The sequence below is a fragment of the Alternaria alternata genome (genome assembly GCF_001642055.1).
Source record: "Alternaria alternata strain SRC1lrK2f unplaced genomic scaffold CC77scaffold_4, whole genome shotgun sequence".
NCBI classification, from domain to species: Eukaryota; Fungi; Ascomycota; class Dothideomycetes; order Pleosporales; family Pleosporaceae; genus Alternaria; species Alternaria alternata.
The window spans coordinates 423504-436798 of NW_017306193.1; the positions used below are offsets into that span (position 1 = coordinate 423504).

A 13295-nucleotide genomic window follows, 5' to 3' on the forward strand; every position below is an offset into this window, starting at 1 on the left:
CCCCTTAGCCACGACCTCTCTTAGCTAGACGAATCGTCACAACGTCCGGCTGTCCGTTGACGGCGGTCACTTGATCCGTCTCGAGTCGCCGTCGCTCGCCCTGCTCTTCCTGGTCGCGCGTTGGGCGTCATGCGATCCCAAGAATACAGAGCTTGAGCACCCACTACATGACACCACATACAAGCGAGCCTCACTGCCAGATTATGACAGACGTCTCGTCGATTCAGGCGTATGCTGATCATCAGCCGGCTCCTCTCGCCCTCTACGCTGGCCCACCACCACCCACCTTCGCGACCGCCTCGCCTCCACTAGAAGCCACCATCGAGGAAGAAGAGTCATCCACGATAAAGTGCATCTGTGGATACTCCGATGACGATGGCAACACGGTATTGTGCGAGAAGTGCGACACGTGGCAGCACATTGTTTGTTACTACGAATCTGCCCAACACGTTCCCGATGTACACGAGTGCGCAGACTGTCTCCCGCGAGCCATCGACTCAAAAAGCGCTTCTGAGAAGCAACGCCTCCGAAGAGAAGTACATAGCATCGGCGAGCGCAAAGGCAGACCGAAAGCATCAACCAAGAACCCTAAGAAGCGAACCAAGGATACCCACGGCCCCGTACAATCTAATGGCTGGCCAATGCAAACTAACGGGGACCTTCAATACACCCCTGATCGGAAGAGTGGTAGCCCACGAGACCAGCCACCGCCCAACAAGCGTCCCAAGACGAGCCATCGTCCTTCTGGATCCGTGGGCGTTGTTAGCCAAGCGCCAGCTCTCGTGCCAACATCACGAAAACGAGGCGGCTCGGTTATGCTCAATGGCCACAGTCCTGTCAAATCACCCACGAACCCAGAGGCTCCTATCGAGGACTACTCGTCCGAGTTCATGCACCTCTATCGACAACCCGAACCACCCTCAGCTGATTCCAACTCGTACACCCGCATCGATGTCGCAAACGACATAGCTATGTGGCTCCAAGACCCGGAAGCCCTTGCCGAAGCAAGTGGAGGGAAGAAACCACAAGACATTTTCTCACGCATTGATATTACTATTCAGGAACTCGAAACGTCAACTGCGCCAGAGATCGTGAAACAGACAGATGTCGACTCGGGTATACTAGCGCATGGCCTGCACCCACAATGGCACTTCATTACCGCCGAGACCCCAGTACCAGACGGTGGCTACGTTGGAGAGCTCAAAGGTCTCATCGGACGAAAGGCAGACTACTATTCCGATGCATCCAACAGATGGGACTTGCTCCGACACCCCGAACCCTTCGTCTTCTTTCCTCCTCACCTACCAATATACATTGACACCCGTCGGGAAGGCAACATTCTCCGATACTCACGAAGAAGTTGCAACCCGAACATGTCTATGAAGATTTTGATTGACTCCAGCAACGACTACCACTTCTGCTTCTTAGCGACGCGCGAGATCAGCCCGGGTGAGGAACTCACAGTTGGCTGGGACATTGATTCCGAAGTACAAAAGCAGCTTGCCAGAGTCGTCACCAACGGCGCCAAAGAAGGATTCAAGAGAATACAGCCTTGGGTTTCTTGCGTCTTAGCTAACTTCGGAGGCTGCGCTTGCGACACATCCAACGGCAACGAGTGCCTTCTAGAGCGCGCTCGTCGCAACACGACTACAGAGCAACCCACGCTGAAGACCAAAGGCAAAAAGGTCAAAAAGTCTCAGGTTTCTCCTATGAGTACGGGTCACGCAACCAACAGTCGTGCTGGTAGCGAAACTGCCAACCGTGATACAATCGACGAAGACCAAATGGACGCTCGCTCTACGTCTGGCTCGCACAAGTCGAGCAGCCGCGACATTACACCAGCAACCCACTTCTCGTCCTTGGAAGGCGATAAACTCTCTGAGCGCGAAAAGAGGAAGATCCAGCATCAAGAACTTTTGTTCCAGAAGCTTGATCACGATGAGCACAAGGGCAAGAGGAAACGAACCAGTGCTGGATCGAATCTGAATACTCCGAGCATCTCTTCCTCGGTAAGACGCTTGTCCTCTTGCCCGATTCCTGTTGCTAATGCAGATACTCAGAGACGACTCGGACACCCTGAACCTTCGCCCTCGGCTCGCCATCGCGAACATAGTCACGGTGTAGCACGCAAAACATCGGGGAGCTCTACAAAGACCAACGGCCGTCCTGCGCCCCGTCCAAAGCCCGTCTACGTCGACTCGTCGACGCAGACAGTTGAAGATAACGATGTAAAGTCACAAGCATGCATCAGGCCACGTCAAATGAAGCCCCCGCTATCCTTTAAACGTAAGCTTCTGCAGCAGGCGCAAGAGGACAAACTACAACGCGAGCGAATGCGATCCACGTCGGTCAAGATGGAAGCCAAATCGCCAGCTTTGAAGGATGTGTCGTCAAATAAGCCGTCGCCGCTACCACCATCTCCACCCCTTGAGGAGCCTTCTGCGATGGATATCTCTACAGAGCCTGCACCTGATACAAGACACAAAGAGCTCACACCTGCAAAGGAGCCTATGCCGCAGCCTCCAGTGGACGTAGAGATGACTGACTCTGAGGATACAACCGTCAAAATCTCCGAACCGAAACAAGAAGAGCCAGCTGAGGTATCTGCTCCGGAACCTCCCAAGGAAGCTCCAAAGGAGGCTCCTCAACCGTCAATACAACCCCTCGACCCTCCGTGGTCAGCTTCGACGCCAGCTGAACCATCTCCGAAATCTACGACCGGCCTGACACCAAAGCCTGTGGATCTTCATGTTGAGATGCCTGCGAAGCTCGATTTGGTCAACGCCAGCAACAACCGCGCTGTCACCCCTGGATCGACTTCTTCTATTCTCAACGAAAGCACAGTCGCGCAATCACCGGGCGCCTCCATTATTGCATCGCCCTTCTCGCCTGCTGTAAACAACGCTGTCAAGCCTGCGCCAGCGCGCAAGAAGCTTAGTCTAAGTGACTACACCAACCGCAACCGAAAAACCAAGCTGGCGCAAACACAGTCGACTGGCTCGAACGCTATGCCGCCCCTAAATTCGCAATCGACAAGCTCGCCAACGTTATCGACGGCTAGCCTGCCCAATACGAACTCACCTCCTCCCAAGGCTGTCGAAGCGATCCTCCCACCCGTTGCAGAGGAAGCGAAGCCGTCTGAAGTATCCGTCGCGCCTACTATGGCGACTACTTCTACTTCGACATCAGCGACATGATTCACGATACCCTGCTCCTGTTCAGAATCAGTTCGCGGGCCGCAGGGCGACCCGCGGTTCTTTCTTTCTATCTTTGGAGTGTAACAACATGTAATGATTACAAGTCGAACGATCCTTTGTTTTCTCACTTTTCTATTTCCTTCTGTTCTTATCCTTTTCTTCCAACGACTTGAAGTGTTCGGTCGGCTTACTTCATATCGATTTGATGGAGATTTCAAAAAAGCGGGATACTTCCAATGAGCTCTCTATTGCACGCAAGTTAGCCTCCCGGTCTACGTACGGATGGAGCTGGTGTGGCGCTGATTGGCTCTCACGCTGAGCGTCCCAGGGATGAAAGAGATGGAAGTTGAGAAGACGGGCAGCCCTGTTCTTCTCTACTGCGCGGCCTGAAGCCGAGTCTTGAAGCCGCGTCCTCTATTGCTGAGCGTCTGTGTTTAGCCGAGATGAAATGAAAACAAGAATTCACATGTGAATACTATCATCAAACAGTCACTGGTCCCTTTATGTTGCATCTATAGGTGTGTTATGACAGTCGAACATGACGCCCATTGACCAGGCAGGGTACCGAGGGATTTGGAGCTAGAATACATTACATGATGAAGTCTTTGACAATAAACTTCTCCAGTGTATATACATCCATTCGGCTACTATCCATCTATATCATACTCAATTAAACCTCAAACGAAGTGTGCTTCCACACCACAAAAGGAGACATAGATTAAGAGCAATAGAAATCCCAATACAAAACCGAATATCGAAAGAGAACGAATAAGACAGACGAAAACCATCTGCCCCCTGCAAACAACCACTCCTCAGCCTACTGTCTTTTCGCCAACTTCCTCCCACTTTGCCTCTATCATTCTCGCAGGTGCAATCTCCCCTGTCACAGCCCTCCCGTCTATTTCTGTAGGTCCAATCCGTCCCCCGTTGATATGTTTGGGACTATGTCTGTATACGGTCTCATAGTAGTTTGGTATCGCTTCTTCTACCTCGTTGGTAGCAGCAGTGGCGGCGGCAGCAAGAACGTGTGGTGTTGATGCTATACGGTGCGCATGGGAAGGACATGGAGATATGATGTCAGGGCTGTCGGCGTTGGCGTTGTTGCCAATGTGAGAGGGATTGACGTGATTGTTTTGAAGAGTTGCTGGATAATCTCCTGTAGGTGAGAGTTCAAATGCACCACCTAGGGAGCGTTGGGAGGATGCGTGGTGGAAGCTAGGTGGGGGTTGTCGTTGTATAGGAGGAATTGTTTGACCGGGATGACCGGCAGGGTTGTTGATATCGTATTTGTACGCATTCTGCTGTTGCTGTAGATCCTGTTGCAAAGATGATGGCGGCGGCGGATGAGGTAGAGGAGAAGGTGCATGAGTAGAATGCGGAGGCGGGTGAAAGTACGATGGTACTGGCGTACTATAACTTGGTGCATTATTGTACTGATTGTAGCTGTATTGTTGGTATGCAGAATCTACAATGGGTGGCGACAAAAGAGGCGTTCGTTGGTATTGGTGATAGACACCCCCTACTTCGTTCCCACGGAGGATGGCAGGATGCGTGTGACCGGTTTCCAAGATTGCTGGCAGACTCCTGTTGTTTGGGCCTTGGCGTACCGCTCCTGTGTTTTGATCGACTTTGACTCTTAGGCCCTTTGTGCGGCCCCAGAAGAAGAAAAGCAAGGCTGCGATGATGACAACGGAAGAGCATGCTATGGTAATCCCTGCAATGGCACCAGTCGAAAGGCCTTCCTTCTCGCTGCTGGTGCCATCACTGAGTCCTGCTGTCCCTGAACTAATGGGTGTATTACTCGACTCTGGACTCTCCGGTGGAAATGGTTCGCCAGGGTTGAGCATGTAGCTGCTATCAAGCGCTAGCTGATGTTGCCGAGCGACACTGGTCGTTGTGTTCGGATTGATAACACCGACCATGCCGTAATTTATACAAGAACCTACAGCTGAACAGTAGAAGAATATGGGGTCGGTGTTTTCGATCTCAATGCTGTAGGTTGGCGGGGAGGTAAGGACAGAGTCGACGGGCTTAAACCCGCTGAAGAAACCAGTTTTGCCTTGCCCAATCATTTCGTAGGGGATGCATGGGAAGCCGTATTCCGCGCGCACGACGCTATGGTTTAGAGGGTAAAAGGCAAATTCTATCGTCTTTAAGATGTCAGTAGGGCTCCAATGTATTTGTTGGGTTGCTGGCAGGAACGATAAGTACGAGAGCTTCTTCCTGGTCGCCTGCAGAAGATGACTTACATCGCCAATGTTAGCGTTTGTTGATTCAGGTCTGAATTTGTGGTCTGCTAGGCCGACTGAAATGGTGTGTGTCTGTACAGCTGCAGAGCTTGTCGAGCTTGAATTATTTGCTGGGGTCGACGATGCAGTAGGGCTACTACTGTTGAGATCGAAATCATCCTGCGCAAAGCATATGGATGGGAGAACAACAAACGTTAAAGAGCAAACCACAGATACAGAAGCCCAGAAGGGTATCCGACGTGTTGGGGAGGCCATGCCAGAAGTGTTGGCTTTCGAGAAGATTACAGTGGTCTTTGGATATCAAGGCAAGGCATAGGAAACGCCAAAGGAAGAGGCGACCTCGAAGCCTACCAAGAAAAATGAGTCAGAACGGATTGCAATAATCGGACGCGCAACATGTCAGCGTACCATTGCGGTGGCGATGCAAATAACGGCTCGGAAGCAGATCAAGCGACCGGAATTGTAAGAGGAATAGCACAAGATGGAACATATACCTAGTACTTCTTATTGTGAGTCCCCATATTTATGGCGTACATGTTGAGTTTCTATTTGCCGAGTGTTAGTGTAGCGTCAGCCTCAAGAGCAACGAGACAAAGAGAACACGATTCAAGGGTTTTGTAGCCCCATGTGGTTGCTGCAAGGGCGAAACCAAAACGAACAACAAAGCCTGTCAGTCTTGTGCGCCCGCTAGTGGTGGATCTAGGAATGTGGCCATTTAGAACTCTTCTTGGAACTTATAGTAGCCGCGACCATTATCTGCGAGAAGTTGTTGTGGTCTTTGGGTAGCTCAGGGTCTGAGTTGCCCCTACACCTCGCCGCATGACGTAGTAGGAAGCGAAACGACCGCAATTGCAGTCATTCGCCAAGCTTCCCAGAATGTGATAGTTCACCGGAATGGATGCGAGACCGTAATTCTGGTGCTCGTGTGACTGCATGGCAACGATTACAAACAGGCAAACAGCAACGAAAAGTCGAAAGTATTTAGTCTTTTAGTGGCTGCTATGCGTAGTTGAATTAGAAAGAGAGGAGTGGTCCAACAAAGCGTACCATATGGTAATAACAGCCGCATATGGCCCTGGTATATTCCGCGCTATCGCTCACATAAAAATCATAAGCTGCGTACAGCATCCGTCATCAAAGTCGTGTGGCATGAAGGCCTAGTGGCACTTCTCGGTCGATGAGAAAACCGCCCTCGTCATTGCTGCTGGTGACACCGCGTCGCATGTCGATGTTGGGTCTGTTAGATGCCAAAATGCGGAGCTGGTCTCTCAGCGGAGACCTGGGTCGCCGAATCCAAATGGGTCATTGCTTGACGAGCTATTGGACCCCGACACATAACCTGATGGTGCTGCAGACAGTTGTTTGCCAAATCCGGGGTTTGGCAAAGGGTTCCAGACTGGGAAGCCCTCTGGTGGCTGACTCTCCCCTATTGGTTTACCACGAGCATAATCAACGAGACTGCCGTTGATGCCAGTAAGTGCCCAAGCAAATACGGCGACGTCGCGAATGCTCTGCATGAAGTTGTTCTGGAATTCCATGGACGGTCCTGCCTGCACCATGGCTGGATGTCGGGCGCCCAAAGGATATTGAGGCATCTGTTGTGGAGCCGGATGGAACACGGGTTGTGTTGCCCATGGTGCGGCGTAGATGCCATTGTATTGCTGTGCTGGCTGGGCAACAGGCATTGTGCCTGGTAACATGGGGCGCGCACGTCGTAGACACACGACCAGCCCATCGGAAGTACAGGATATGACAGCTTCGAGTTCGATAGGATCGTCGCGAACCTCAGAACGAGGCGAACTGACAGAGGATATCGATGAGCGGGGCGCAGAACCACCAAACATGACGTGGTGCGGGTCGCTTGGATTGCGGTTATCGCCAGAATTGGTGCGCGACGCAGACCGCTCCTCACTGTTATCTGTGGTGTGGTTTGAGTCTAAAGGATGCCTGGCTGTACCGTTGAATGTAGAATGGCCGCCGAGACCTACTCCACCCTCAGACTCATCGTCGGATGTGACATCTGTCATGATATCATCTTCGCTCTCAGAAGAGGAGACATCAGGTGCGTCGTCCTGTCGAGGGTCGCGAAAAAAGAAGCGCATATAAGCGATAGAGTCATTTCCTTTAGCCGACTCCAGACAGCGGACAGCGTCTTCAAGACAATTGGGAGCAATGCAGTAATAGAAGCTGCGTCCCTTCATAGCCTCTCCAGAGATACCTATAATCTGCTCAATGCCACTGGTTGCGTACATGACAGTCAGGGTTCGCGTGAACCTGTTGAGGAACAAGGCAGCTCGCGGCTCATGAGTCTGATCATCGGGGCCGAGATCAAACTTGCTAGACAGATGCGATAACATGTGGTAGCGCGGGTCCTTGGGTGACGAGGCGAACAGTTTGCGCACTATAGGAGCCTCGACTGCACGTTCTGATTGGCTGTGGTCAGCGAGCCGCAAGGACCAAACGGGTTAGAAGACTTACTCTGGCTCTGCATACCATGTCTATAGATGCTAGTGCAGCAGACAAGGACATCGTAGACGACGGAGAAGCAGCATTCGCAACCGACCCATTCCCCCTGGCGATTCTTCAGGCGGCAATAGGACAAGACAGCGGCCTTGTCCAGTCTCACTCCCCGGCTGTGATGCGCCCTGGCCAGAGGAAGTTCATCTGGATGAAAAAATTGCCACACGGACCGATTGACTACCTCATCGGGCGTGTGGCCGAGGATGTCGACAATAGAATCGGAAGAATATAAGATGTGGGCGTCATCGGAGAGGTCTGTCGGGAGTGAGAAATGGGTGGCTCGCGGGGAGGGTTAGTTGACATACCGTGGATGGTGATGAAGGTGGTATCCATTGTGGCAGGAACGAGGGAGCAAAGTGGCTCGGGATGAGTCGTTCCTGCTCTACCGCACTCGTCCTGGTATGTCGAATCTAATCATTCGCTCTGGGACGGGCGGTGGAAGATTGTGAGGATGTCGGACAGATCAGGCGAGGGAACGTAGGCGGGTCAAATAGGCAGGGTCCAAGTGGCACAGAGGCGCACAAGTTCGGCTAGAGGAAAGAGTAGGGAGTGAAGGTGGTGCAACCCGGGCCTGGTGCGGCACCTAGGATGGGATAGGATGGGATGGATGAAAGGTGGTAATGTATACGAGTCAGTGGGTATGATGTAATACACAATCACGAAGCGACCAGTTGCCCCTCACTGGCAACGAGGCAGGCAGTCGCAGCGTAGAAGAATAATATGAGCAAGCACGCGGCGGACGGCTGCCTGAAGCGGCTAGCGGAGGATTGGAGAGAGTGCAGTTGGGTCGTGTGCATAAATCAGCGAAGTGAGCAGCGTCGACGTTGGAGCTGGCTCGGCTGCCGTGACCAAGCCCAGGATGGCGGGACTTTGAGAGCACTGCTGGTTGGCAGGGGGAGAAAAAGCCGGCCGGATGAGGCGAAAGGATTGCTGCGACGCGTAGAGGATGCGAGAGGATGCTCCTGGGATGCGATGGGATAGGATTGTAGGGTGAGGTATGCAAGCTATGTGCAGAAAATGAGCTGACGAACGGCGAACCCTTGTTGCGCCGCCCAAGGATCGACGCGAGACTTGCAGTCAACGGCGGTTAGCAGCTCGTCGGCAGCGGCGCGGGGCAACGGCAGTCGTCCTAGTACGGAGGACGAGGGATGATGCATCAGGCCATTCACACCGAGCAGTCGGCTTTGGACGCGTCGCACACGACGGATGGAGAGGCTGGAATGCGCATCTACACTGCCTGCAACGTGCAACTGTCACCCATGCGACTAGCCTTGGCAGTACCGACGTCGTCAACGACTGCCGTAGACGATAGATATGCAAACTCTACTGCCGCGCTAGCACTACCAAACACCTCACGGACACGTCTCCGACTTGCTCTCACCACCTGTCCCCCAGCTCCTGCCCAGGGCGATAGCCGCTTCACACAGCATCGAGCTGCACTGCTGCCGGCCTTCCCTGCTCCCTTGCTGGCCTTGGCTGGTGGTACTGTCCTGGCCGACCTTGGTGCTTGTCACCCCGAGCCCTCAACCGAACAACATCATCGACGATCATCCCCCAAACTACGCCACAAGCCACATGCAAGACTCATTCTCCCTCTTTCCACTTGTTGTATTCTCTCCACTCATTCGCCCCTTCTTGTTGGGCCGCGCACAAACCGGCGCTCCGTTGCCCTGCTCTTCCGCGTCGACGCGTCCTTTACCTGTTTGCTGCAAGTGATAGCCTCTTTGAGACTAAGAGCCCTGTCCCTCGCCCTCGCCTCGTCCTAATATCCGATTGGCATACTCAACTTCGGACCCAGGCTACCTGCCACGAGACCCGCGCCCTGCATATCACCTCCATCATATGCACGCTAACATGGACTGCAACTGGGAACTGCCTACTCTGAGGGGCACAGTGAGACTAGGCGTAACCCATGCCTTGCGCGCACCTTTTAGCCACCACTAACACCTCCCCAGGCCCAAACCAAGTCTAGGCTTAGCTCCAGTGAGTCAGGATGCGCATTAACCATCACTTCATGCAATACTCATCACGTCCCAGCCCAGTTCTACGATGTAAATTTCTATCCCTATACCGCTCCCGGTCTCGATCCTGTTTTCGCTGTATGCGGAGGTCCATTTGTATGTATCACCCTGTAGGCCGTCAGCCTTGTACTCATCAGCCAAGACTATCATATGTAGGTGCATATTGGGCAAGAACAGCACCGTCGAGATTCTGCGGTGGTTCCAAGACGAAGAGAACACCACAGAACACGGTGCACCCGACGACAAGGTAGGCATATAACCCTATGGCTCGGCCTAGCTAATCACTCTACTTCTTGCAATCAGCAGCTCAATTACAACAGCGTCGTTTGGTCCCAGGCTGAAAATGGTGACCCTCTTGTGTGCGTAACCGGCGACTCTCGCATCAAGGTTCTGAACGTCCGAACGGGGAAGCTCGCAACGGTATGCTCTATATCGCTAGTCAGGCTGCATGTACTGACATTGCACGTAGACGCTGATAGGTCATGGCGATGTATTTATATCTATTCCCTGATGCGACCTGGCCTCTCTAACACCAACAGTCTGTCAACGACCTTGCCATATCCCCAGTAGACCCCACTATTCTCGCATCTGTGAGCATTGACCATAGTCTCCGGATATGGAGCTTGCACCCGTCGCACGAGAAGCAGCCCCTCGGAGCCATCTGTTATGGGCAAGGCCACAAGGACCAGGTGCTGACGCTTGTGTGTGGCTTGTCAATCTGGCCAATACAATATGCTGACATTGGTAGGCATACCATCCTAAAGGACGGTACATCCTAACGGCAGGTATGGACACTAGGATCAATCTGGTAGGATGCCTTAACCCTGACCTACTGACAATTTGAAGAAGAGATTCTGACGAGTGAAGTGGGCTGTACCCGATGATCTCGACAAGCACGCTGGAACCGACAAGCCAGCCATAGTGCACTATCCGCATTTCTCCACCACTGAGATCCATACCGACTTCGTTGACTGGTAGCTTCTCTTTCTCGATCCTTGCCTAATGGTCGCTTACTCCTTATAGTGTCCAATGGTACGATGATTTGATCCTAAGCCATGCGTGTCGCGAGAATAAGATCATACTCTGGAGTATTGACGAGTTCAACTCCGACCGTTCGACAGTCCCTCCCGCTCCGATTCCCTCCTCGAGCGCAGTTCACAGTAGAACCCCAGTTACTATCCCAGCAAACTCTACTTCAAGTACTCGGTCAGCATGGGGCGGACGCTTCCAGAGGCTTTTACAATTCGAACTGCCACATACTAATCAATTCTACATACGATTTTCCGTTTTCCACGAGCTTGGCCGACACCCGATCTTGGTCGCAGGCAACGAGAAAAGCAAGACCTTCTTTTGGGATCTACAACGCCTGGAGAATTCTGGTACCGGAGAAGATGGCTCTCAGAGCACAAAAGGTTTACCACCAGCTCTACCTAGGCACGTGCGAGAAGGAAGCTCTGCATCCACTGCATCATCTGCTATCAGCGCTGGCTCGGGTAACACTAAGGCCAAACAGCAGAAGCTAAAGGAACAACCTCGGGATCGAGGTGTATCCGATCCTTTTCGTTCGGTAAAAGCTCACAAAATCGTCGAGACTCCGAAGTACAAAGCTTTCGCGTTCCGCCACTTCGCCTGGAGCCGTGACGGTCAGTGGTGTGTCGGCGTCGGTGACTGTGGTACCATCAACATTTTCAACCGTTGGGGAGAGAGCGGTGTTCCTCCAATCGACCCAGATAAAGAGATACCCGTGCAAGATGATGACCCAAAGATTAGTTAGTCTAACCGAACGCCAACACCCCTAGTCATTCGAATTCTGGCCTAGGACAAGCGTTAACTGACATGGTATGAGCAGACAAGGAGAAGATCATTGACTCACTAGAAGGTCTTTGTGAGGCACATGCGCTGCGGCGACAGATGGCGGCAGATCAAAACGAGTTATTTGAAGAAGATCTGAGGCCTCTTCTTGACGAGTATGTGTCCAGTCTCCCAATTCATGAAAGGGAGTTTGCACAGTCACATCGGAAGCGGTAGATTCGCATACGGATAAGATAATCGTATACCCGAGCACGACGGTGTAATGTCACCAGCATCACCGCAGTCACTTCCATTGGCTTGCATTGGCTACAAAAGCCACTGTTGGTCCATGTTTAGCGAGATAAAAGTGGTTGATTCGCAATAGAGATATCGGGCATAGTTTCCAGCGGCCACAATAGAAGGGATTGAGGTTGACACAGATTACAATAGGTTCTCTAGGCAGCCAAACACGCGCTGGGAGTCTGCCACTCGGACGTACCACGGGAAATTACACGACTTCAAACACTGTCCGTTTTCTCAAGCCTGTGTTCATCTTCAACACGATCTCTTAAGCTTGGTATCGCCCACCACTTTTGTCGCAATACAGTGTAGACCTCGAAACAAGCCATAGATACATTTTGATCATTACCACATGTAAACAAAACTCGGACAGTATGCACGCTTACAACATGCATAGTTCACCAGAACCGGCATCTCTTTCCATGCTAACGCACACCACTACTACAACTACCTCTACTACAACCACATCACTGGAGCACATTACTTTCACCATATCAACAAGCTCACAACCCGCACAGTTCGATATCTCTGTTTCTTATGGACACAAAGGCTGGATGCGCTGTCTTGACAGGGCATCCCACAAAGCTGCTGGTTACAATGACGACTATTTTTGCGCCACGCAGCGGCTTGACCTATGGTGTGTATGCTATGTGTCCTATCAAGACTGATACCAATACGGTCTTGTTAAAATTGGAGCTACAATAAATGGAACACTTGAATTCGGTTAAATGGAAAAGAAAAGTAGAATGTAGGGGGAAAGAGATCATCGATGCAGTATGAGGGAATCTCTTCCGTATAGAGCCATATCCCAATAACCATCAACAAAATATCCCGGGAATCGCGCAAATATCATGGCGATATGGTACTCGCAAAATCAATCAAAAGGTAAAGGCAGAGTGTAACATTGATTTAGCTGCGCATCACCAGCCCTTTTTCATATGAACAAGTTAGCGCAAACGCCCCCACGCAAGCCGCCTTCCCCGAACCAAACCCAAACAGGGTCTGCATAAGTGCGCAGCACTTTCCACAAACTTGATCTAAAACACGGCACTCCTGCAGCATGCCGGAAATGATGCCGGCTATCTATCTAAGGAAAAAACAACATAAACGCCGCTCTGTTCTTACGCAAGGCAGCAGAGCTTATCGGAACATTGCTCGACTCTTGTTGCTTTTCCCGCCACGTGGACGCTACGAAATGTTTCTATTTGCACTACACT

At 51.9% G+C, this 13295-nt stretch overlaps 4 protein-coding genes across 4 annotated transcripts; 2 read left to right on the forward strand and 2 right to left on the reverse strand.

The window, feature by feature from the left end:
• Positions 1-203: 203 nt before the first annotated feature.
• On the forward strand, positions 204-3197 carry CC77DRAFT_1058232 (hypothetical protein; the record flags this gene model as incomplete). The annotated part of the gene is made up of 2 exons (XM_018528107.1): positions 204-2009; positions 2061-3197. 2 exons carry the CDS (start codon positions 204-206, stop codon positions 3195-3197), a joined length of 2943 nt encoding a protein of 980 aa, XP_018389144.1.
• Positions 3198-4009: 812 nt separating this feature from the next.
• On the reverse strand, positions 4010-5701 carry CC77DRAFT_1058233 (hypothetical protein; the record flags this gene model as incomplete). Its single annotated transcript, XM_018528108.1, has 2 exons — positions 4010-5347; positions 5447-5701. 2 exons carry the CDS (start codon positions 5699-5701, stop codon positions 4010-4012), a joined length of 1593 nt encoding a protein of 530 aa, XP_018389145.1.
• A 969-nt stretch (positions 5702-6670) lies between these two features.
• Positions 6671-8706, reverse strand: CC77DRAFT_620569 (hypothetical protein). Its single transcript, XM_018532486.1, has 3 exons — positions 8272-8706; positions 7925-8221; positions 6671-7871 (listed from the first exon to the last, which is right to left on the reverse strand). The coding sequence occupies exons 1-3, from the start codon at positions 8297-8299 to the stop codon at positions 6715-6717; spliced, it is 1482 nt and encodes a 493-aa protein (XP_018389146.1). The 5' UTR covers positions 8300-8706; the 3' UTR covers positions 6671-6714.
• A 1114-nt stretch (positions 8707-9820) lies between these two features.
• CC77DRAFT_928909 (WD40 repeat-like protein) lies at positions 9821-11761 on the forward strand (the record flags this gene model as incomplete). The annotated part of the gene is made up of 10 exons (XM_018534080.1): positions 9821-9871; positions 9922-9949; positions 10004-10083; positions 10130-10234; positions 10294-10407; positions 10457-10477; positions 10527-10676; positions 10736-10795; positions 10855-10961; positions 11011-11761. The coding sequence occupies 10 exons, from the start codon at positions 9821-9823 to the stop codon at positions 11759-11761; spliced, it is 1467 nt and encodes a 488-aa protein (XP_018389147.1).
• Between the last annotated feature and the right edge of the window lie 1534 nt (positions 11762-13295).

Excerpts from the sequence above, each read along its gene's own strand:
- CC77DRAFT_620569 (XM_018532486.1), bottom strand. The coding sequence starts at position 8,299 with ATGGATACCACCTTCATCACCATCCACG. Across the intron at positions 8,222-8,271 it reads CACCTTCATCACCATCCACG|ACCTCTCCGATGACGCCCAC; the intron begins GTATGTCAACTA and ends CACTCCCGACAG. Across the intron at positions 7,872-7,924 it reads ACATGGTATGCAGAGCCAGA|AACGTGCAGTCGAGGCTCCT; the intron begins GTAAGTCTTCTA and ends ACAGCCAATCAG.